Below are 25,000 nucleotides of genomic sequence, written 5' to 3'. Positions count from 1 at the left end.
ATGAAAGCTTTAGGAACAGCCTGACACCCGACACCAATGGCTGTCACCCAGTTGACAGCCTCAAGAACAGCCTGATACCAGTTACCAACGGCTGTCACCCAGCTGATAGCTTCAGGAACAGCCTAACACAAGGTACCAACAGCTGTCACCCAGCTGACAACCTCAAGAACAGTCTAACACCCGCTAGTAACGGCTTTTACCCAGCTGACAGCCTCAAGAACAGCCTGACACCCGCCACCAAAGGCTGTCACCCAGCTGACAGCCTCAAGAACAGCCTGATACCATCTACCAACGGCTGTCACCCAGCTGATAGCCTAAAGAACAGCCTAACACAAGCCACCAACGGCTGTCACCCAGCTGACAGCCTCAAGAAGAGCCTAATACCCGCTAGTAACGGCTGTCACCCAGCTGACAGCCTCAAGAACAGCCTGACACCCGCCACCAACGGCTGTCACTCAGCTGACAGCCTCAAACCCTCAACCAACGGCTGTCACCCAGCTGACAGCCCCACACCCGCCACCAACAGCTGTCACCCAGCTGACAGCTTCACACCCGCCACCAACGGCTGTCACCCAGCTGACAGTCTCAAGAGCATCCTGACAACCTTTACTTATGTCTGTCACCCAGCTGACAGCCTCAAGAACAGCCTGACATCCGCCACCAATGGCTGTCACCCAGTTGACAGCCTCAAGAACAGCCTGATACCAGTTACCAACGGCTGTCACACAACTGATAGCTTCAAGAACAGCCTAACACAAGCCACCAACGGCTGTCACCCACTTGAAAGCCTCAAGAACAGCCTAACACCCGCTAGTAACGGCTGTCACCCAGCTGAGAGCCTCAAGAACAGCCTGACACCCGCCACCAACGGCTGTCACCCAACTGACAGCCTCAAGAACAGCCTGACACCCGCCACCAACGGCTGTCACCCAACTGACAGCCTCAAGAACAGCCTGACACCCGCCACCAACGGCTGTCACCCAACTGATAGCCTCAAGAATAGCCTGACACCCGCCATCAATGGCTGTCACCCAGCTTACAGCCTCAAGAACAGCCTGACATCCGCCATCAATGGCTGTCACCTAGTTGACAGCCTCAAGAACAGCCTGATACCAGTTACCAACGGCTGTCACCCAGCTGATAGCTTCAAGAACAGCCTAACACAAGCCACCAACGGCTGTCACCCATCTGAAAGCCTCAAGAACAGCCTAACACCCGCTGGTAACGGCTGTCACCCAGCTGACAGCCTCAAGAACAGCCTGACACCCGCCATCAACGGCTGTCACCCAGCTGACAGCCTCAAGAACAGCCTGACACCCGCCACCAACGGCTGTCACCCAGCTGACAGCCTCAAGAGCAGCCTGATACCAGCTACCAACGGCTGTCACCCAGCTTATAGCCTCAAGAACAGCCTAACACAAGTCACCAACGGCTGTCACCCAGCTGACAGCCTCAAGAACAGCCTAACACCCTCTAGTAACGGCTGTCACCCAGCTGACAGCTTCAAGAACTACCTGACACCCGCCACCAATGGCTATCACCCAGCTGACAGCCTCAAGAACAGTCTGACACCCACCACCAACGGCTGTCACTCAACTGACAGCCTCAACAACAGCCTGACACCCGCCACCAACGGCTGTCACCAAGCTGACAGCCTCACACCCGCCACTAACAGCTGTCACCCAGCTGACAGCTTCACACCCGCCACCAACGGCTGTCACCCAGCTGACAGCTTCACACTCGCCACCAACGGCTGTCACCCAGCTGACAGTCTCAAGAGCAGCCTGACAACCTTTACTAATGTCTGCCAACCAGCTAACAGCCTCAAGAACAGCCTGACACCCGCCACCAACGGCTGTCACACAGTTGACAGCCTTAAGAACAGCCTGACACCCGCTTGTAATGGCTGTCACCCAGCTGACAGCTTGACACCCTCCACCAACGGCTGTCACTCAACTGACAGCCTCAAGAATAGCCAGACATCCTCTACCAACGGCTGTCACCCAGGTGACAGCCTCAAGAACAGCTTGACACCCGCCACCAACGGCTGTCATCCAACTGACAGCCTCAAGAATAGTCTGACATCCGCTACCAATGGCTGTTACCCAGCTGACAGCCTCAAGAACAGCCTGACACCCGCCACCAACGGTTGTCACACAACTAATCATCTGATACCCACCACCAGCGCCTGTCATTCAGCTGACTTCCTGACATCCCTTTCCAGCGGCAGTCAGTCTACACAGCCACACAGTCTCCCTGTTTCGCCTCATGCAGAGCGCCTCGCCGCTGCCACAGCCTTGATGGCGTGGCGTCAGCAGCAAGGCGTGCTCCTGGACACCTTTCTCTCTGCTCTGGCTGACGGGCGCCTGGACCCTCTGTGCTCGTACATCGAGGGCGTGACGGAGGGCATGGCGCCGTCACCGCGAGGCATGACCTGTCGGCCGCTGGCGGAGGAGGACGCTGAGGTAGCAACGGCAGCCGAGGCGCCCAGTCCCGGCGGGTGTGACGCCTGGCTGGGCGAGATAGAGCAGGCCCTGAGGCACGGCGAGCAGCACTGTCCCCTGGGGCAGGCCCGGGAGGGGGATAGTGGGGTGGAGGGAGTGACTGTGACGCAGTCTGAGGCAGAGGACACGAATAGGAGGAAGGAAGACGAGAAGGACAAACAAAGTGAGTTGCGGAAGACAGAGCAGCAGACAAGGACGAAAGACAACACCACAGACGAGGAACTCGAGGATGAGGAGCAGCAGCACCACCACCACCAGCAGCAGCAGCACGGTGAGGAGAAAGAGGAGGGAGGAGAGAAACAGACAGTGAAAACAGAAGGAAAGGAAGAGGAAGAGGAGACCAAAGGAAAGCAACGGAAGACACAGATTAAGAAAGAGACGAAGCAGCAACACAAGACCGAAGAACAGGAACAGACAGAGACAACACAGCAGGAAGATAAGGCTGAGCACAAAGTAATGAAGAGGACACAACCATCACCAACAACAGCAGCAGTGGCAGCAGCTGAGGACAAGGAGAACGTCAAGGCATGCACCACGGACACCACACCACGTCCGCCAACCAGAAGGCCTATGGGACCCGGGGCCCTGCTACCGCTGTCTGGCCCTGCTAGTGGCGGTGCCCTCAGCCGTCATCACGCTCAGCAGACAGCGCCGCGGCAGACGAGGACACTGAGACCGAGGAACAGGCGGCATTACTATGAGGAAGATGATGTTCCCGCCGAGGATGACTTCCTGTGTGAGTGTGTGTGTGTGTGTGTGTGTGTGTGTGTGTGTGTGTGTGTGTGTGTGTGTGTGTGTGTGTGTGTGTGTGTCCCTCAACTCTGGTTACTTGTCGCAGTACGCGTACATCACCACACAGCACCGCAACACCACCACATGCATTGCCTCTCATTCCTTCCCTTCCACAGACTGCGAGGACTGTGAGATGGAGTGGGTGGGAGAGTGCTCGCTGCACCCGCTCACTCTCGTTCTGGACACTCCAGTGAGTACGAGAGAGAGAGAGAGAGAGAGAGAGAGAGAGAGAGAGAGAGAGAGAGAGAGAGAGAGAGAGAGAGAGAGAGAGAGAGAGAGAGAGAGAGAGAGAGAGAGAGAGAGAGAGAGAGAGAGAGAGAGAGAGAGAGAGCGTGAGAGAGAGAGAGAGAGAGAGGAGAGAGAGGAGGAGAGGTGGAGAGAGAGAGAGAGAGAGAGAGAGAGAGAGACGCCTGGTCTTTGGAGAGAGAGAGAGGCCTTGATACTCTTAACTTTTCTAATTTTTACCTCGTCATTTCGTATGCTCAGGTGTGTCGTGACGGCAGCGTGAGTCAGCGGGCGCGTCTCACCGCTCCTTGGCCCCTCCAGGTGGCACCTTCGCAGGTGGAGGGCGGTGGGCTTGGGGTGTGGACCGCTGCAGACCTCCCGCCACGCCTGGTCTTTGGTCCTTACGAGGGTCGCCTTTGTCTAGAGTGGAGGAGGGCAAGGAGTCTGGCTACGGATGGCGGGTGTGTGTGTGTGTGTGTGTGTGTGTGTGTGTGTGTGTGTGTGTGTGTGTGTGTGTGTGTGTAGAGACAATAACATGCCAACTAACCACTGACGCTCCCCGCCGCCCCTTCCTGCAGCTGCGGGGTCAGAGTGATTCTTTGTGTTGCGTGGACGCCGTGGACCCAACCGTCAGTAATTGGATGAGGTACGTGAACTGCGCGCGGAGTGAGGCGGAGACCAACCTGGGGGCTTTCCAGTACAAGGCCCACATTTACTACAAGACGCTGCGACCCATTACAAGGTGAGGGTGATTACACACACACACACACACACACACACACACACACACACACACACACACACACACACACACACACACACACACACACACGGCCCGGTAGCTCAGTGGATAGAGCGCTGGCTTCACAAGCCAGAGGACCGGGGTTCGATTCCCCGGCCGGGTGGAGATATTTGGGTGTGTCTCCTTTGACGTGTAGGTGGTGTTCACCTAGCAGTGAGTAGGTACGGGATGTAAATCGAGGAGTTGTGACCTTGTTGTCCCGGTGTGTGGTGTGTGCCTGGTCTCAGGCCTATCCCAAGATCGGAAATAATGAGCTCTGAGCTCGTTCCGTAGGGTAACGTCTGGCTGTCTCGTCAGAGACTGCACCAGAGCAAACAGTGAATCACATACACACCGGGAATCCAGAGGGCCTTTTTTTTTTTTTTTTTTTTTTTTTTTTTTTTTGCCTTGGCTAGTCTCCGCTCTTCCATAAAATTCTCTCTCTCTCTCTCTCTCTCTCTCTCTCTGAGGGTCGTATATCTTGTGTTACAGAGGCAGCGAGCTGATGGTGTGGTACGGTGATGAATACGGCGCAGAGTTGGGACTGTCGCGGTCACAGGTGGCCAGCGAAGCCTGCACACCCGTGGGTGGCTACTCCTGCAGGAGGAGCCGCGCCCCTCACCGCCCCCCGGCATCCGCCACACAAATCTTCCCGCTCCCCGTGACTTCCGCGCCGCTAAAGGGTGACGAGGCAGACACAGAGACAGAAGGAGCAGGCAGCAGCGCCCTGCGTAACACAGCCGCCACTCTAACTGGCCCTGTACTGACGGATGAAGCAGTAGTAAGGGTGACCTCAGGTAGACAGGGTTTGGGTGCCGCAGAGGGAGAAGAGAGGCGTGAGAGAGGAGACGCCGGGATGAAGGAGGAGAGAGAAAGTGAGGAGAGTGAGGCAAAGAAACGCTTCCTGCATCCAGCAGCAGAAAAAAGGCGCAGGAGAGGAGACACCGGGAGGAAGGAGGAGAGAGAGAGTGAGGAGACCGAGGCAAAGAAACCCTTCCAATGTCCAGACTGTGGGAAGAGATTCAGTCAAAGTGGTAACATGAAAACACACAGACGCACTCACACCGGAGAGAAACCTTACGAGTGTCCAGACTGTGGGGAGAGATTCAGTCAAAGTGGTCACATGAAAACACACAGACGCACTCACACCGGAGAGAAACCTTACGAGTGTCCAGACTGTGGGAAGAGATTCAGTGAGAGTGGTAGCATGAAAACACACAGACGCACTCACACCGGAGAGAAACCTTACGAGTGTCCAGACTGTGGGAAGAGATTCAGTGAGAGTGGTAGCATGAAAACACACAGACGCACTCACACCGGAGAGAAACCTTACGAGTGTCCAGACTGTGGGAAGAGATTCAGTGAGAGTGGTAGCATGAAAACACACAGACGCACTCACACCGGAGAGAAACCTTACGAGTGTCCAGACTGTGGGGAGAGATTCAGTCAAAGTGGTAGCATGGAAACACACAGACGCACTCACACCGGAGAGAAACCTTACGAGTGTCCAGACTGTGGGAAGAGATTCAGTGAGAGTGGTAGCATGAAAACACACAGACGCACTCACACCGGAGAGAAACCTTACGAGTGTCCAGACTGTGGGGAGAGATTCAGACACAGTAGTAGCATGAAAACACACAGACGCAGATATCATTAGCAATCCTAAGTACTATTATTACTACTATTTATATACTACTACTATTTGCATAACCATTGTTGACTTTCTTACTTATGACGTTTAATAACTTTCCAGAAGCTTAATTTCCTCACTGGAATAAAAACCAGGCTGTTTGAAAATCTTAATTATGTTATGAATGTCAAGTTTTTTTTTTACCACGGACTAAAACTTTCAAGAACAAAATAAAGTGAATGAAAAAGTGGTCGTTTGTGTTGAGAGAGAGAGAGAGAGAGAGAGAGAGAGAGAGAGAGAGAGAGAGAGAGAGAGAGAGAGAGAGAGAGAGAGAGAGAGAGAGAGAGAGAGAGAGAGAGAGAGAGAGAGAATTTATTACTGCGACCATTATTACTGATTAGTACTACAACCATTATTACCACTACTACTACTACAGCTTCTATCATTACTACCGCTACTACTACTACAACTATTACTACTACTACTACTACTACTACTACTAATAATAATAATAATAATAATAATAATAATAACAATAACAACATGCCATCACTAGCACTACCACCACCACGGCTACTTCTACAACCACCACCACTACCACCACTACTACCAGATGCAAGGAAGGAAGGAAGTAAATGTTTCCCTCGGTACTTTTATTAGTAAAGTGTTGTTAGTAATACTAGTACACGGTTTGGTTAGCCTTATCGCACTATTTGTAAGGAAAGACAGAGGCACGGAGGGGGAAAAGAGAGAGAGAAAAGGGAGAAAGAAAATATGATAAGAGAGTACAGGAAAGGAATCAAATATCAGGTGAAAAGTTTGAGGAAAGACATAAGAACGGAATATAAGTTACAATTTATTTATGAGAGTTGTAATGATGATAAAAAAGTAAAGGAATTTGATAGTAACTCCTCCTCCTCTTCTTCTTCCTTCCCTTATCATTATCCTTAGTACTATTATTCATGGTTACTATTATTATCATTATTATTATCGTTATTATTATTTATGATTTATTGTTATAATTAAAGTTGTAGCTTAAAGAATTAACATTTTTAGCTTAATTTTGTGTTGAGTTTGTACGTAACACACGAAAGAGAGAGAGAGAGAGAGAGAGAGAGAGAGAGAGAGAGAGAGAGAGAGAGAGAGAGAGAGAGAGAGAGAGAGAGAGAAGAAACACACTTATACTTGCACACACACACACACGCACGCACGCACGCATGCACGCGCGCGCACGCACGCACGCGGGCGCGCGCGCGCATACACACACACACACACACACACACACACACACACACACACACACACACGCTACGCCTCGCTGGGGGCGGCACTCTCAGGCCTCAGGTTACTGGTGTGCATGTCATCGTATGCGATGGTGAAGATGCTCTTCTTCTCCAGCAGGTGGTTCCTGGGCCGCCGCACACGCCCCACGCCCCCCTCAGGGCTACCTCCGCCAGCGCCCCGCGCCGCCTCCTCTTCCAGCAGGGTTCGCAGGTCAGCCTCCACCTGCGGGTCCTTGCCGTCAGGGGCTGGGAGCGGCGGGCCTTCGATGGGAGCCGCGGGCCTGGACTCAGACCCTTCCGCCGCCTGCCGCGCCTCGGAAACCCGCGCCCTCCGCTCGTCAGGCCCCCGTGGCCCCACGAATTCCTGCTGCAGTAGACGCGCCTCAGCCTCCGGCAGCCGCGGCTCCTCGAACCGCTGCTCCTGAACTCGCGGGTCCTGAAGGCGAGGATCGTCCTGATGCGGGAGGTCTTGGAAGCGGAGGTCCTGCAGCCTGGGGTCAGGGTAGCGGGGATCCTGGAAGCGCGGGTCACGGTACCTCGGATCCTGGTACCGTGGGTCCTGGTACCGTGGGTCCTGGTACCGTGGGTCCTGATACCGTGGGTCCTGGTACTGAGGATCGTACAGGCGCGGGTCCTCAGGGTAGCGAGGGTCGTGGTGGCGGGGGTCGTGGTGGCGGGGGTCGTGGAGGCGTGGGTCGTCAGGGAGACGCGGATCGTGGTGGCCTCGGTCTCGCATTCGATTGTACCACTGCATGTACCTCGCGTTGGCCCGCGGCCTGGAGCGGCGACCCCCGGGGTCCTCGTCGTCCTCCTCCGAGGAGTGTCTGGACCTGCCGTCAGCGGCGGGCAGGTCCTGGGGGCCCGGCGATCCCCGCCGGGACAAGGATCGCTGCGCGGCCTCCCGCTCCAGCCCGGTAGTCTCCAGGGAGAGGGAGGGCAGCGACCCGCGCCGCGCCAGGCCAGGTGGACCCGACCCCGGGGCCCGGCGCGCCCCCTCCCCCCCAGCCCGGCTGTGGGAACGCCGCCCGTCCAGGCTGGAGGAGCGGCGGCCTTCTGGAGCTGAAGTAGTGGCGGCGCGGCGGGGCGCGGCGGCCTCCTGTGCGGCGCCCTCCTCCATACGCGCCTTGTTGGTCTCGAAGCGCATAATAGAAGCCTTGTTGTGCTGGTAGAGAGAGTTGGCGGGCTGCGCCAGGCGCGTGGACCGCCGCCCCGCCGAGCTGGACCAATCCTCGGGGCTCCCAGCCCCCCCACCATCCTCCTCCTGGCGGGTCGGTCGCCTGGACCGCTGCGTCTCGCGTCTGGAGGAGCGGCTGGCCTCTGCCTCCAGCAGGCTGCTCGTCTCCTCCTGTATCGGTGTCCTGATTCGAAGGCGGGGCACGGCGGGTGCCCCTGCGGGCACCGCGGCCCCGTGAACCTCCGTTTGAATCATTACGTCTGTTAGGGGGGGGCTGGCCCCGCCGCCCCCGCCCCCCCCTTCCCCGCCCCCCGCGTCCTCATGTCTGAGTGCGCGCCTCGTCCCCTCCGTCGTCCTGTTCCCCCCCGGCCCCCCGCCAGCCTGCCTGGGTGGGCGGCCCCGCCGGCCCGCGGCCCCGTCATCGCGGGGCGCGGCGCCGGGCGGGCTGGCGTGAAGTCGGAGGTCCTCCCCGTTTCCCGGCCGAGCGTAAGATGAGTCTTCCTCGGCTGCGGGCGGTGGTGGCGGCGCGGGCCGCGGCTCCTCCACCCGCAATGTGCGTGGGTCTTCCAGGCGCAGGCGCGGGTCGTCCATCCTGACGCCGCGCGGGGAGCCGTCCACGTCCTCCACCAAATAGTGCTCGCCCTCACGCACCGTGTCGGGCAGGCGGGGCAGGCCGCGCGCGTCACGCAGGATAAAGGTGCGGCGCGGGTCCTGCGAGGTGAAGGAGTTGCGGGAGTCGACACGCAGCACGCGGCCTGCACCGCCTTGCTGCTGCTGCTGCTGCAGACGGGCCTCATCCAGGTCCTCCAGCAACACCAGATCACGTCCCCCGGCCCGACGCGTCCCTATCACTCTCGTCCACGGGGACGCCCTCGCCCCCGCCGCCAAACTGCCAGTAGCGCTGCCGCTCGTCACCGCTCCACGCCATGCGGCCGCCGCCACGCTTTGGGGGCGTCACCCCCAGGTACAGCGCCGCGTCCGTGCAGCAGGCGGGCAGGTAGTCCCACCAGGTGCGTTCCTCCTCGTAGCCGCGGTAGCCGCCGCGCTCGTCCACGCGAATGTATGACACACGCTCAGAGTCAGGCCCGCCCTCGTCCGCCACCACCTTGCGGCTCTTCCTGTGTGTGGGAGAGCAGAGGGGTGAGAGGCGCCAAGCCAACCTGTTAGTTAGTTAGTTAGTTAGTTAGTTAGTTAGTTAGTTAGTTAGTTAGTTAGTTAGTTAGTTAGTTAGTTAGTTAGTTAGTTAGTTAGTTAGTTAGTTAGTTAGTCAGTCAGTCAGTCAGTCAGTCAGTCAGTCAGTCAGTCAGTCAGTCAGTCAGTCTCTCTCTCTCTCTCTCTCTCTCTCTCTCTCTCTCTCTCTCTCTCTCTCTCTCTCTCTCTCTCTCTCTCTCTCTCCCTCCGTCTCTCACTCACTCACTCAGTCAGGTAGGTAAGCAAGAGCGAGCATGCATGCATGCGTGCACGCACGCACGCACGCACGCACGCACGCACGCACGCACACACACACACACACACACACACACACCGCGTAGTGTAGTAGTTAGCACTCCCGACTCACAATCGAGAGGGCCGGGTTCGAGTCCCGGTAAGCGGCGAGGCAAATGTGCAAGCAAGCCTCTTAATGTGTGGGGTGTGTTCACCTAGCTGTAAATAGGTACGGGATGTAACTGGAGGGGTTGTGGCCTCGCTTTCCCAGTGTGTGGAGTGTGTTGTGGTCTCAGTCCTACCCGTAGATCAGTCTATGAGCTCTGAACTCTTTCCGTAGGGGAAAAGCTGGCTGGGTAACCAGCAGACGACCGTGTTGAATAAAACACACACACACGAGAGGGCACGGGTTCGAGTCCCGGTAAGCGGCGAGGCAAATGGGCAAGCCTCTTAGTGTGTAGCCCCTGTTCACCAGCAGTAAATAGGTACGGGATGTAACTCGAAGGGTTGTGGCCTCGCTTTCCCGGTGTGTGTTGTGTGTTGATGTGGTCTCAGTCCTACCCGAAGATCGGTCACTACCAGCTCTGAGCTTTTTCCGTAGGGGAAAGGCTGACTGGGTAACCACCAGACGACCGTGGTGAATAACACTGCGTAGTGTAGTGGTTAGCACGCTCGACCTAGAACCGAGAGGGTCCGGGTTCGAGGCGAGGCAAATGGGCAAGCCTGTTCACCCAGCAGTAAATAGGTACGGGATGTAACTCGAGGGGTTGTGGCCTCGCTGCCCCGGTGTGTGTTGTGGTCTCAGTCCTACCCGAAGATCGGTCTATGAGCTCTGAGCTCGTTCCTTAGTTGGGAAGACTGGCTAGGTGACCAGCAGATGACCGAGGTGAATTAAACACACACACACACACACACACACACACACACACACACACACACACACACACACACACACACACACACGCCCGGTAGCTCAGTGGTTAGAGCGCTGGCTTCACAAGCCAGAGGACCGGGGTTCGATTCCCCGGCCGGGTGGAGATAATTGAGTGTGTCTCCTTTCACGTGTAGCCCCTGTTCATCTAGCAGTGAGTAGGTACGGGATGTAAATCGAGGAGTTGTGACCTTGTTGTCCCGGTGTGTGTTGTGTGCCTGGTCTCAGGCCTATCCGAAGATCGGAAATAATGAGCTCTGAGCTCGTTCCGTAGGGTAACGTCTGGCTGTCTCGTCAGAGACTGCAGCAGATCAAACAGTGAAACACACACACACACACACACACACACACACACACACACACACACACACACACACACACACGGTAGCTCAGTGGTTAGAGCGCTGGCTTCACAAGCCAGAGGACCGGGGTTCGATTCCCCGGCCGGGTGGAGATATTTGGGTGTGTCTCCTTTCACGTGTAGGTGCTGTTCACCTAGCAGTGAGTAGGTACGGGATGTAAATCGAGTTGTGACCTTGTTGTCCCGGTGTGTGGTGTGTGCCTGGTCTCAGGCCTAGCCCAAGATCGGAAATAATGAGCTCTGAGCTCGCTCCGTAGGGTAACGTCTGGCTGTCTCGTCAGAGACTGCAGCAGATCAAACAGTGAAACACACACACACACATACACACACACACCTGACGCGGTACAGAGGGCAGATGGACCACATGTAGCACAGGATGATGAGGAGGAAGATGAGGGCCAGCAGCACACACAGGATGACCACGCCAGCCAGGTAAGAGTCCCGCTCATCCTGCACGCTGGTGAGCTGCACGCCCTCCAGCCTGCAGGCCACCGGCTGTGTTCCATTCAGCTGCTTCAGGATCTTCTCGATGTCCACCACAGTGTTGACGTTGTTTCGCACCAGCGCTGTCACGATGCTCCTGTGTGTGTGTGTGTGTGTGTGTGTGTGTGTGTGAGAGAGAGAGAGAGAGAGAGAGAGAGAGAGAGAGAGAGAGAGAGAGAGAGAGAGAGAGAGAGAGAGAGAGAGAGAGAGAGAGAGAGAGAGAGAGAGAGAGAGAGAGAGAGAGAGAGAGAGAGAGAGAGAGAGAGATTTAATTACTTTAAGTAAATAAAAAAATAATAATTAAAACTTTTTATAAAATCTTATTCATTATATCATCACTATCATCACCATCACTAACTGACACACACACACACACACACACACACACACACACACACACACACACACACACACGTGAGTGAGTGGTAACACTACATTTAGTACACACACGCAAACTTAGCTTAATTTTTAGTATACATGAGGACAACTTACGCGCGCGCTGTCACGCACACACCTTTGTATTCAAGTGTCTCATCTTTGTCACATAATTTTTGTTGTCATTTGAATCTGTAAGGTGAGCCACCGCCAAACACTGGAGAGGCAGTGCTTGGTTGTAAGGAGACACTCACTCAGTGACAAGTGGGTGAGTTACAAAATGAAAATATTGACCCTGCCACTGATACATGAACTTGGGAATCTTTGTAACAAAAAAAAAAAAAAAAAAAAACTAATAAATACAAAGTAAAACCAAGCATATAATTAGTAATGCATTTTGAGTAGAGAAAAAAGTCAAATTTACTGATTATGTTTCAAAACACAAAGTAAAAATGAATGAAATACTGAATTACGTAATAAGTAAAAAAGTTACTGTATTGACCAAACACCTGAAAGGAATCCAACCAATAGCAAACTAACTGCCTCTGAACACTGAGAAATCAACATCTTTAATTAAAAAGACGCCGATTTGAAAAGATGGGAAAGAGTAAAAACATGAAATAATAACAACATGTAATAATGGGAAGAGAGACACGGGATGGGGATGTGTACTTACCACGTGACTAGTTTCGCTTACAGCTTCAGAGGAATTAATGGCTCCCCGGCCAACCTGCACAGCATACACAGGAACCTGGTGGATCACAGACTGTCTGGGGAGCGCTGATTGGCCCGTCCGTGATCCTGCAGGCTGCTGCTATATACACTGTGCTGGTTGGCCTGCCAGACATTAATGGCTCTTCAGAAGCTGTAAGGAGAAACTGGTCAGGAAGTCAAGTACTCATCCACAGGCCGTGTATGTATGTATGCCTCCCCGCCCACAAACTGGCACAGTGTTCTTACAAGAGTAATATTAACAAGAGGATCTGAAAAGTCACAAAAAAGTCTCTTAATTTCAATACAAAACGTGGTGGTGTGGCGCGGCGCGGCGCGTGGGTTGTCTTGTATCACACAGCAAGGTGGCAGGGTGAGGCGGTGCGGGGCGGGGCGGGGCGGGGCGGGGCTGCTGCCTGGACACAGTGGGTGGCAGGAGCAGCGCCGGTGACCGGTGGTGTGGGCGGTGGGCGCCGCGGCACCGTCACCACTGGCCTCGAGGAAGGTTAGGTCCAGCACACAAGGGTTTGTTTAGTGGTTGTTTTATCACAGGGACAAGGAAAGTTTATTTGTGGATTTTAGAAAATCAAAAATATAAAGCAAAAACTTGTAAAAAAAAAACTCCCAAAATTAATAAAGTTTAAAAATACATATAATGCGTTTTAAAAAGCTTTAAAAACTTGCTTTTAAAAAGAGATGAGAAAAGTTACCTTTGAAAAAAAAACTATTCCTAACTTTTAAAAAATGTACAAAAAGTTTTAAAAAGCGAGAAAAAAAAACTATTATACATTTTGGAAGCCCGAAAAAAAATACAGGAATGAAATATTGTGTATTAGGTTTTTTTTTTTCCCTCTCAATTGAAGGAAAGAATTGAAGGCAGGAAGAGTGAAGGTGGGACCCACCTGGCGCCGGCCTGAGGGACTGCCAAACAAGGTGAGTCAGTAAGTCAGTAGGTCAGACAAATCAAGAAGTAGGAAAACAAGTCAAGTAAAATAAGTAACCAGTTAAGTAAGACAAATCAAGTAAAAAAGTAAGTAAAGAGAGTAAGTCAGGTGAGGAAATATGAAAAGTTGAGCCACACAGACAGAAAAGAACACACTAAGAAACAAAAAGGAAGAAAAATACAAACAAAACTTTAACAGAAAAACATGAAATGGATTATAAAGACATTACCTTTTATTTCACATTACGCTGAGTGTGTGTGTGTGTGTGTGTGTGTGTGTGTGTGTGTGTGTGTGTGTGTGTGTGTGTGAGAGAGAGAGAGAGAGAGAGAGAGAGAGAGAGAGAGAGAGAGAGAGAGAGAGAGAGAGAGAGAGAGAGAGAGAGAGAGAGAGAGAGAGAGAGAGAGAGAGAGAGAGAGAGAGAGAGAGAGAGAGAGAGTAGTAGTAGTAGTAGTAGTAGTAGTAGTAGTAGTAGTAGTAGTAGAGAGAGAGGAGGAAGAAGAAGAAGAAGAAGAAGAAGAAGAAGAAGAAGAAGAAGAAGAAGAAGAAGAAGAAGAAGAAGAAGAAGAAGAAGAAGAAGAAGAAGAAGAAGAAGAAGAAGAAGAAGAAGAAGAAGAAGAAGAAGAAGAAGAAGAAGAAGAAGAAGAAGAAGAAGAAGAAGAAGAAGAAGAAGAAGAAGAAGAAGAAGAAGAAGAAGAAGAAGAAGAAGAAGAAGTAGTAGTAGTAGTAGTAGTAGTAGTAGTAGTAGTAGTAGTAGTAGTAGTAGTAGTAGTAGTAGTAGTAGTAGTAGTAGTAGTAGTAGTAGTAGTAGTAGTAGTAGTTTACAAATGTGTACATGTACTTAAAACAACACTAAAAGCTTACACATGTGAACAATTAAAGTAGTGCACATGTGTATATATAGTGTACAAACACACACACACGTACACACACACACACACAAACAAACATGCAAGTGAAGAGAAACAATGAAACACAAACCAAACAATGAAACACACCAAAAAGAGAGAAATACACAGGTTTGATTGATTTAAGTAACTTTTAAGCAGTGGTGTTTGAAGTGTCTGGTGAAAAGATACCATTTCGACACTTATGTGGAGAGAGGTGAGGGTGATTGTACTGTACAGCTGCCCACACTGAGAGAGAGAGAGAGAGAGAGAGAGAGAGAGAGAGAGAGAGAGAGAGAGAGAGAGAGAGAGAGAGAGGAGAGAGGAGAGGAGAGGAGAGGAGAGAGAGGAGAGGAGAGGAGAGAGGAGAGGAGAGGAGAGGAGAGGAGGAGAGGAGAGGAGAGAGAGAGAGAGAGAGAGAGAGAGAAGAGAACGAAAAGAAAATAGAAAGAAACAGGACAGTGCAAACAAAACAAACAAACAAACAAACAAACAAACAAACAAACACATCAAAACACCCATTCGCAGACCAACCCTTATGAAAAACAACAAAACACAAGAAACACAAGAAAAACTAATAAAACAAAACAATTCAAACAGAAAACATACAAAAAAACTCAAACCAACTCAAACCCACTTAAATTCACTAAAAACCCACTTAAACCAGCTCAAACCCACTTAAATTCACTAAAACCCCACTTAAACCAGCTCAAACCCACTTAAATTCACTAAAACCCCACTTAAACCAGCTCAAACCCACTTAAATTCACTAAGAATCTACTTAAACCAGCTCAAACCCACTTAAATTCACTAAGAATCTACTTAAACCAGCTCAAACCCACTTGAATTCACTAAAAACCCACTTAAACCAGCTCAAACCCACTTAAATTCACTAAGAATCTACTTAAACCAGCTCAAACCCACTTAAATTCACTAAGAATCTACTTAAACCAGCTCAAACCCACTTGAATTCACTAAAAACCCACTTAAACCAGCTCAAACCCACTTAAATTCACTAAGAATCTACTTAAACCAGCTCAAACCCACTTAAATTCACTAAGAATCTACTTAAACCAGCTCAAACCCACTTGAATTCACTAAAAACCCACTTAAACCAATTCAAACCCACTTAAATTCACTAAGAATCTACTTAAACCAACTGAAACCCACTTGAATTCACTAAAAACCCACTTAAACCAACTCAAACCCACTTAAATTCACTAAAAACCCACTTAAACCAGGTCAAACCCACTTAAATTCACTAAAAACCCACTTAAACCAGCTCAAACCCACTTAAATTCACTAAAAACCCACTTAAACCAACTCAAACCTACTTGAATTCACTAAAAACCCACTTAAACCAACTCAAACCCACTTAAATTCACTAAGAATCCACTTAAACCCACAAAAGCCAATAAAATACCCACTTGAACCACAAAAAAGCAACTCAAACCAACTTAATCCAACAGAAACCCACTTAATTCAACTCAAACCCACAAAATACCCACTCAAACCCACTTAAATCAACAAAATACCCACCAAAACTAATTTAAACCCACTTAAATTCCCTAAAAACCCACTTGAACCAACTCAAACAATAAAATACCCACTCAAACCCACTTTAAACAACAAAAAAAATAAATAAATAAACAAAAATCTACTTAAATATCCACTCAAATCCACTTGAACCAACTCAAACTCCACAAAAACCAACAAAATACTAACTCAAACCTATTTAAACCCACAAAAACTCCACTTAAACTCATTTCCCCCTTCCCTCCCTTCCCAGACGACACCCACACGCCCCTAGCAGGCCCAGAGCACCCCACACTGCCACCTCACTTGACTGGTTCATAAGGAAGGGCGTCTGGGAACCTCGAAGTGTCCTGGGTTGTAAAGTGTTCCACGGTTCGTATTTGAGTGTTCCCGCCAGTCAGTGTTCGAAGCATCGTCTCTATCTCGTCCTGTGTGTGGAGGGAAGGCTTGATTAGTGTGTGTGTGTGTGTGTGTGTGTGTGTGTGTGTGTGTGATTTGGTTAGGTTTGTGGTGGTGGTGGTAGTAACAGTATTATCATTATTATTATTATTATTATTATTAGTAGTAGTAGTAGTAGTAGTAGTAGTAGTAGTAGTAGTAGTAGTAGTAGTAGTAATATCAACAGTAGTAGTAGGAGGAGGAGGAGGAGGAGGAGGAGGAGGAGGAGGAGGAGGAGGAGGAGGAGGAGGAGGAGGAGGAGGAGGAGGAGGAGGAGGAGGAGAAGAAGAAGAAGAAGAAGAAGAAGAAGAAGAAGAAGAAGAAGAAGAAGAAGAAGAAGAAGAAGAAGAAGAAGAAGAAGAAGAAGAAGAAGAAGAAGAAGAAGAAGAAGAAGAAGAAGAAGACGAAGAGGAAGACGAAGAAGAAGATGAACAAGAACAACAACAACAAGTAGCAATAGTAATAATAACAACAAACAACATTATTCCACACTACAAACAACAACAACAACAACAACAACAACAACAACAACACACCCTCTTGAGCTCCACTTCAATCTTGGGCCTCGGATAGATGAAAGTAATGAACCGGTCCACAAACTCCTCGCGGAACACCTGCACCGGAACACTCTGCGTCTGCTGGGGGGTTCCTGAAGAGAGAGGGAGCGAGTGAGAGAGAGAGAGAGAGAGAGAGAGAGAGAGAGAGAGAGAGAGAGAGAGAGAGAGAGAGAGAGAGAGAGAGAGAGAGAGAGAGAGAGAGAGAGAGAGAGAGAGAGAGAGAGAGAGAGAGAGAGAGAGAGAGAGAGAGAGACGATAGCTTAAACAAATAAATACACAAATAGATAAATAAAAACAATAATAAAGAAAGAATAAGACAAAAAGCAATAACACACATAAAAAAACAAATAATAATAATAATAATAATAATAATAATAATAATAATAATAATAATAATAATAAAGAAATCGTGGATCAAAGAAAACGGGTGTCAGTTTTGAAGGCAGACTTACCCAGATCGTACGCCGTGATGGCCAGATTGATCACCTCCTCGTCATATGTTCGCTGGTCCCTCGGGTCAGAGATGGAGGAGACCTGTGTGTGTGGAGGAGGAGGAGGAGGAGGAGGAGGAATAAAAATTGCAATATTATTCGTTTTCTTTTTTCATTTACACAGTCTCTCTCTCTCTCTCTCTCTCTCTCTCTCTCTCTCTCTCTCTCTCTCTCTCACCTGGGGGTAGGAGAGAGCTTGGATAACTTTGAGCTCCCCGTCAAAGCGTCCACACTGAAGTAGGAGGAGTAGGAGGAAGGATCGAGTCTATACCTCACTTGGTTGTTTGGTTCTTCAGCATCCCTGTCCACAGCCTGTTGGAATAGAGTGAGAGTGGAAATGGGAGAGTTAGAGAGTCTGGCAGTGTTTGAGAGGGTGTAGCAGTGTCTGGGAGGCTGTGGCAGTGTTTGGGAGGCTGTGGCAGTGTTTGGGAGGCTGTGGCAGTGTTTGAGAGGGTGCATAACAAAACAAGCAACAATATTTTTCACTTAATCTTTACCTAAAAGGACCCAAAATAGACACACACACACACTCTCTCTCTCTCTCTCTCTCTAACCTGCACTTGTATAGGAGATCTGAGCCCCGTCTGGTCGGGCTTCATCACCCCCTGGTACACTGTATGCTGGAACACTGGAGCCTCGTCATTCACATCGCGCAGCACCAAGATAACATCCGTGTGAGCCTCGTTGCCCGCGCCGCTGTTATCTGTGGCCCTCACTCGAAGGTGAAGCTCTGTTGGTGGTGTGGGACGGGGGTGAGGGGTGGGGGTAAGGGAGGGAGGGAAGGAGGGGTGAGAGAGGAGAGGAAGGGATAAAACGAAGAAGAAAAGGGGGGAAGGAGACAGAGGGAGGGAGGGAGGGAGGGAGGAGGAGGGAGAAAGAAAGAAAGAAAGAAAGAAAGAAAGAAAGAAAGAAAGAAAGAAAGAAAGAAAGAAAGAAAGAAAGGAAGGAAGGAAGGAAGGGAAGAGAGGAGAGAGAGAGAGAGAGAGAGAGAGAGAGAGAGAGAGAGAGAGAGAGAGAGAGAGAGAGAGAGAGAGAGAGAGAGAGAGAGAGAGAGAGACAATATTATCACCACTACTACTACAAAAAATACAGCCCCTTTTTCACTCCTCCTCCTCCTCCTCCAAGTCTTCCTCCACATACCCACCACCACCACCACCACCACCACCACCACCACCACCCACCTGCCTTCCTCTCCCGATCGAAGGAAAGAATGTCATTGTTGCGAGAGATGAGGCCAGAATACGCGTCCAGCTCCATCCTGTCCGCCATGTCCCCTCCAGCCTCGTGTACCTCACTGTGCCAAAGGAGCCGCCGTCTGCGTCCCTTGCCTCCACCTGCAGAAGGCCATGAAGGAGGGAGAGTTAAAATAGATAGATAGATAGATAGATAGATAGATAGATAGATAGATAGATAGATTGACTGACTGATTAATGCATGGACTGATTGGTACTGAGTGTTTTTCTTTCCAATATGGCACAACACAAACACACACACAAACACACTCACCCTTACGATAGATAGATAAACAGATAGATACAATGATGAATACATATAGATAAAACTGAGACTTTTCTCTACAACAAACACACACACACACACACACCTGTAGACAGACGGATAAAACACATAGATAGATGAATAAATAGATAAAGATGAATTAAGACAATGTTTTTCTTTACCTACAACACAAACACAAACAAACACACACACACACACACCCTTCTCCAAACACACCCACAAACACAAACACAACCTAAACACACTTACCCTTAAAACTGATCAAATAGATAAATTAAGAGACAGCCTTTCTTCGTACAAAACACACACACACACACACACACACACACACTGACCCTTATAATGGAAGTCCCTGAAGTAATATTCTCGTAGACCTCTGCTCGATAGACACTCTGGGTGAATACCGGGGAGTTGTCATTTAGGTCTACCAGGTTCACTCTTATCTGGGCACTGCTGGAGGACTGTCCTGACCCTGATACCTGCCTCGCTATCATCTGTAAAAGTATACGGTATTAGGTATCAGGTACAAGGTAATTAGGTATCTTTAAGTGAGATTAGAAGGTATCAGGTGTAAGGTATTAGGCTTTTTACGAGAGAATTTAGAGGTTTTAAGAAGGTATTAGGAAGTATAAGGTATAAGAGAGACAAGATATTAGGTTTTTGTAAGGATTTAGCGGTTTTGGGAAGGCATTAGGTAGTATAAGGTATCAGGTATAAGGCATTAAGTATTAGTTGTGGAATAATTGAGATTTTTAGGTAGTTATGAATAAGAGAAAGGATGAACTGGGAAGAATATGAGAATAAATGAAGGAGGTGAGAGAGAACAACAATAACAAGACAGAAGGATGAAAGAAAAAAGAGGAAAGGATGAAAGTAAGAAAGAAAGAGAGAGAGAGAGAGAAGAAAAAGGGATGGAGGAAGGAAGGAAGGAAGGTAGAAAGGAAGGAATGGAAGAATTAAAAAAAAGAAAGGAAGGAGGAAGAGAAACGAAAGAAGAATGAAACAAGGCGGAATGAGAAAAGAAAGGAAAGAGAAAGAAAAAGAAAAGAAAGAACGAAGGAAGAAAGAAAAGAAAAGAAAGAAAAAGAGAGAGAAAGAGAAAGAATGAAAGAAAGAGTTTAACAAAGTAGTAGTAATAGTAATAACAGCAGTACACACACACACACACACACACACACACACACACACACACACACACACACACACACACACACACACACACACACACACACACACACACACACACACACACACACACACACACACACACACACACCTCCTCCGAACACCCATATGTATATTTTCAGTATGTATGAAGTGCAATTCTTAATAAACCGTATATCATTATCATCATCATTATTATAGTAGTAGTAGTAGTAGTAGTAATATCATTACCTTGAACTCAATGTGTGGCCTCTCTTCATAGTCCAGCAGCGCAGTGTTCTTGACCTTAATGCTGATGTCACCGCTGTCCCGCACCACGCTGGGCTCCACTGTGAAAATGCCCTCGTCACCCTCCAGACGCAGCGAAAACACTCCCTTCAAACCCTGGGGAGGTGGGAAAAGTGCGCGTGTTATTCCTCTCTCTCTCTGTCTCTCTCTCTCTTCGCTTTCCTGTCCCATTTGTTTGTGGTGGGTTTGTATTTTTTTTTTTCGTTGTTGTTGTTGTTTCTTTGGGTAAACCAGCTATTCTTTCTTTAATGTGTCTCTTAATAAACTATCTATTATTCTTTTTCTTTATATTTTTAGACTTGTTGCTCTGTTTTTGATTCAATGTGTCTTCTTTCTGTGATTAAACTTTCTACTGTATAATAAGTTTTCTTCGTTACATTCACCACTTCCTGCATTTTCTTCCCTCAACTTTCTACTACTTATATAGTGTTACTTACTATATAACCACCAACGACCAAGTGTAATTCAATGTAACTGCAATTTGTTATCTACTTATTATAAATTCTCCCACAATGAAGTGTAATTTTAAGTAACTATCATTTGCTCTTCACAATATAAGTAACAATAACCCAGTGTAATTCAATGTAACTTATTTGCCACTTAATTACAATATATCTCTCCCTCAGTCAAGTGTAATTTAAAGTAACTCTTATTTGCTACTTACAATATAACACCCCAACAACCAAGTGTAATTTAAAGTAACTCTTATTTGCTACTTAAAATATAATCCTCAACCATCAGGTGTAATCTAAAGTCACCATCATTTACCACCTACCGTGAAACCCCCAACCATCAGGTGTAATCTAAGGCAACAGCACATAAACTGAGGTGCATGACTCACGGATTTGAGGAAGGATGCGTCCGGGAAGGTGACGGCTGTTCCTGGCTGGCTGTTCTCCCTCACCTCGCCCACGTACCTGTAGTGACGCAACGGTGAAGGTGAGGCACGAGGCAACACAAACCAGGGACAGGGGAGGCTCACTAAGGAACACAAAGGAAGGTACAAGGAAACGAATAAATAGGAGCACGAAGAAACACAAAAGATGAACAAATAAGACAAACACAAGGCAACACTGAGGATGGACAGGAGACTCACTAAGGAACACAAAGGAGGTACAAGGAAACGAATAAATAGGAGCACAAAGAAACACAAAGGATGAACAAATAAGACAAACACAAGGCAACACTGAGGATGGACAGGAGACTCACTAAGGAACACAAAGGAGGTACAAGGAAACGAATAAATAGGAGCACAAAGAAACACAAAGGATGAACAAATAAGAGAACACAAAGGAACACAAAGCAACACTGAGGATGGACAGAAGACTCACTAAGGAACACAAGAAAGGTATAAGGGAACCAAGAGATAACTGGAGAACACAAAGGATGAGCAAATAAGAAGAGAACACAAAAGATGACCAAAGGAGAATCACTAAGGAACACAAAGGATGAACAAAAAGGATATTCACTAAGGAACACAAAGGATGAACAAAGGAGAATCACTAAGGAACACAAAGGATGAACAAAAGGAGAATCACTAAGGAACACAAAGGATACACAAAGGAGAACCACTAAGGAACACAAAGGATGAACAAAGGAGAATCACTAAGGAACACAAAGGACGAACAAAAGGAGAATCACTAAGGAACACAAAGGATGAACAAAAGGAAAATAAAGGATGAAAGAACGAAAAGGAATGCAAAGAACGAAACAAATAATAACAACAACAACAACAACAATAATAATAATAATAATAATAATAATAAAAGAAGAAGAAGAAGAAGAACGACAACAACAACAACAAATAAAAGAGAATAAAGGAACACAGGATGAACAAACACTAAGAGGAGCAACACTATGAAACACAAAGGAAGGCACAACGAAACACAAGGGAAGAACGAAGAACACAAAGAACACAAAGGAGGAAAAACTGTCATAATAGAATACAAACAAGGAACAAAAAGAAACACAATAGGATAAACACACAAATTAAGGAACACAAAGGAAGGTACAAGAAAACAACACAAAGGATGAACAAACAATTAGAAGAGGAACACAAACAAAGGACTAATGTGAGAGAGAGAGAGAGAGAGAGAGAGAGAGAGAGAGAGAGAGAGAGAGAGAGAGAGAGAGAGAGAGAGAGAGAGAGAGAGAGAGAGAGAATAACAATAAACTGATAAGATAAAAACTGACAGAATAATAATGTTACTTTAATTACTACTACTACTATTACTACTACTACTACTGCCACCCCGTATCCTGTTCTTCTTCCCCCCCCCTCTCTTTATCACTCTCTTCTCATTAAATTTAAACGCCACTATTATATTCACCTCCTCCTCCTCCTCCTCCTCCTCCTCCTCCTCCTCCTCCTCCTACTACTACTACTACTATATCCTCTTCCTTATCCTTTTTCTTCTCCTCCTAATACTACTACTACTTTCATAATAATAACAATAATAACAACAATAACTATTACTAAAATAACTACTACAACTATAACTACTACCACTGCAACAAAAACAGGAACAAAACTACTACTACTACTACTACAATAACAACAAAACCAACAACAACAAAGACTACTACTACTACTACTATTACTTCTACGACACATCTCCTCTTACAACCATTACAACTACCAAAACCACAACAATAACTATTACCACCACCACACACACTCACTGCTGCCTCTAACTACTATTACTAACGGCTTTCATAACAATTAGTTGGGTCACTTAGGGCGATTCGCTTCACCTTACGTGAAGGAAGTATTTTGAGGGTCTTATCCTAAGCATTTTGTGCCGCTGAATCCGAAAATCGTAGTTGGGTCACTCGTTAGCGGTAAGTTTTCGCGCAAATTGCAAATTTCGGAAATTGGCAAGAAAAAAATTGCAGAATGAGAACCAGACGTCGTAGAGACCTCGTTTTGGACTCAAATTGAAGCTTATTAGGAGCACAACAAAAGTTATAAAATGCTTCTGGCTGTATCTGTTCTCATAAAGGCACTACCGTATGATTCATAGAAAATGGGAATTTTTCTCTGACTGTCCCCTCATGGTCGTACTTTATGACATACGGTAATGAAATTTCGCAAATAAATGTAAAATTGCATTGGCTATAATTTTAGAAATTAGCTATAAACCCGTAAATAAAATAAATTCATTTATTATATCGCCCTGAATCGAAGCTCCTACGCCCGGTTCGTCCCGGTTTACGTGGCCATGATGCAGGACCTCCGACTCAAGAATCCAAGAGCGTGGACGTACTTGGAGAAACACTGGGTCGTCCGAAAGTCGTTGGTACCTTTCACGTCTCTTGGCTGCGACCATGCCTTGGAACAGGTGAACCGGGCTCTGAAAGGTGACGGTGGGCTGGTAGGGATCATGAAAAATCCCTCGACGAGGACCAAGTTCTTCCTGATCCAAGACGAACTCTTGGCAATCAAGGCCAAATCCTTCGGAAGGTCTGCTACGGCATCAAAGCACCACAAGGACAGCCCAGCGGTCACGAAGAAGACACACGAGATGACCAAAGAGGTTGCGGGTCTTCTTCGCGAGAAAGCCCAACTCACCACCGTCCTTTCCCGCAAGGTTGCTCCAGATGAGATGGTGGACGCACTGACAAGGATCGAGGAGACTGGCAAGGAAGCTCTCTTGAAGTACGAAGAGGGAAGGATCAGGACTGCGCAGCAAAGTCCATGGGAAGTCCTTCATCGTCTGCCTACCAAGACATTCAAAACGCTGGGCAAGAAAGCCAAAGTTTCAATCGGAGGGAAGAAGGTGATTGTCACGGGATCCTCAGACTTCAATCGGCGCCTGCTGCTCGCCGTCAACTCGACAGCAGTCTGGACCTTCACACCATCATCTCCATCTATGAGCTGTCCCTGTTCCCTCTTGCCCTCTTTGACGACCAAGGCTACCCGCGGGTCACGACAAAAAGTGCCCTTCTCAGGGTTCTGGAGAAGATGAACGCGGCGGTCTCCACGGCCTCCCAACCCCCTTCATCCTCTCGCGTGCTGGTCCTCGACGGTATGGCTATCCTTCAGCAGCACCCGTTTCCGGCTCAGCAAACTTCAAGGAGCTAGTTGGATCCTTCCTGCAGAGAGTTGCCCGACTGGGTGTTGGCTACGGGAGTTGCACCTTGTCTTCGACAGGTACGACATCGGCGCGTCCCTCAAAGACAAGACGAGGGAACAGCGAGCCCGAGGTGGAGGATACGATATGGACATCCAAGCAGCGACGAGGATCAAAGCTGGAATGACCATGGCTCACATCTTGTCCACCAAAAGCAACAAGGATGCTATGACCTCTCTCATTGCCTCCCAAATCCAGCACCATTCATGGGGATTACGCGTCGTCTGCGCGTGGCGCGGCAAAGCCGTGGCAACTTCTGGACCGGACGGAGCCAAGTTCGCTTCAGAACAAGAGGAAGCGGACACTAAGATGATATATCATCTCTCCCTGCTCGACAAAGATGTGGAGGCAACCGTAGTTTCTCCGGACACT

At 48.5% G+C, this 25,000-nt stretch overlaps 2 protein-coding genes across 2 annotated transcripts in view; one reads left to right on the top strand and one right to left on the bottom strand.

Moving 5' to 3' along the window:
• LOC123509676 overlaps positions 1-6,117 on the top strand; it is an 8,844-nt gene extending 2,727 nt beyond the window's left edge. The window contains exons 6-10 of the mRNA XM_045264150.1: positions 1-3,240; positions 3,413-3,486; positions 3,783-3,930; positions 4,047-4,263; positions 4,795-6,117. The exon at positions 1-3,240 is cut by the window's left edge and continues 415 nt beyond it. Of these exons, the coding sequence (XP_045120085.1) occupies positions 1-3,240; positions 3,413-3,486; positions 3,783-3,930; positions 4,047-4,263; positions 4,795-5,959 (4,844 nt within the window). The 3' untranslated portion in view covers positions 5,960-6,117. The remainder of the gene's footprint in view (positions 3,241-3,412; positions 3,487-3,782; positions 3,931-4,046; positions 4,264-4,794) is intronic.
• Positions 6,118-6,570: 453 nt separating this feature from the next.
• The window catches only part of LOC123509552 (cadherin-86C-like), a 77,185-nt gene continuing 58,755 nt past the window's right edge, over positions 6,571-25,000 (bottom strand). Inside the window, 14 exon segments of the mRNA XM_045263923.1 lie at positions 6,571-9,245; positions 9,247-9,507; positions 11,441-11,686; positions 16,346-16,467; positions 17,014-17,126; positions 17,487-17,568; positions 17,704-17,738; positions 17,741-17,837; positions 18,080-18,255; positions 18,707-18,796; positions 18,799-18,859; positions 19,379-19,537; positions 20,439-20,591; positions 21,337-21,412. Coding sequence (XP_045119858.1) covers positions 7,241-9,245; positions 9,247-9,507; positions 11,441-11,686; positions 16,346-16,467; positions 17,014-17,126; positions 17,487-17,568; positions 17,704-17,738; positions 17,741-17,837; positions 18,080-18,255; positions 18,707-18,796; positions 18,799-18,859; positions 19,379-19,537; positions 20,439-20,591; positions 21,337-21,412 — 3,676 coding nt within the window. The 3' untranslated portion in view covers positions 6,571-7,240.

Source organism: Portunus trituberculatus, chromosome 3 (assembly GCF_017591435.1).
Source record: "Portunus trituberculatus isolate SZX2019 chromosome 3, ASM1759143v1, whole genome shotgun sequence".
Lineage (NCBI taxonomy): Eukaryota > Metazoa > Arthropoda > Malacostraca > Decapoda > Portunidae > Portunus > Portunus trituberculatus.
Note: the sequence above shows the minus strand (reverse complement) of the source record. Positions and strands in the feature narration are given on the sequence as shown.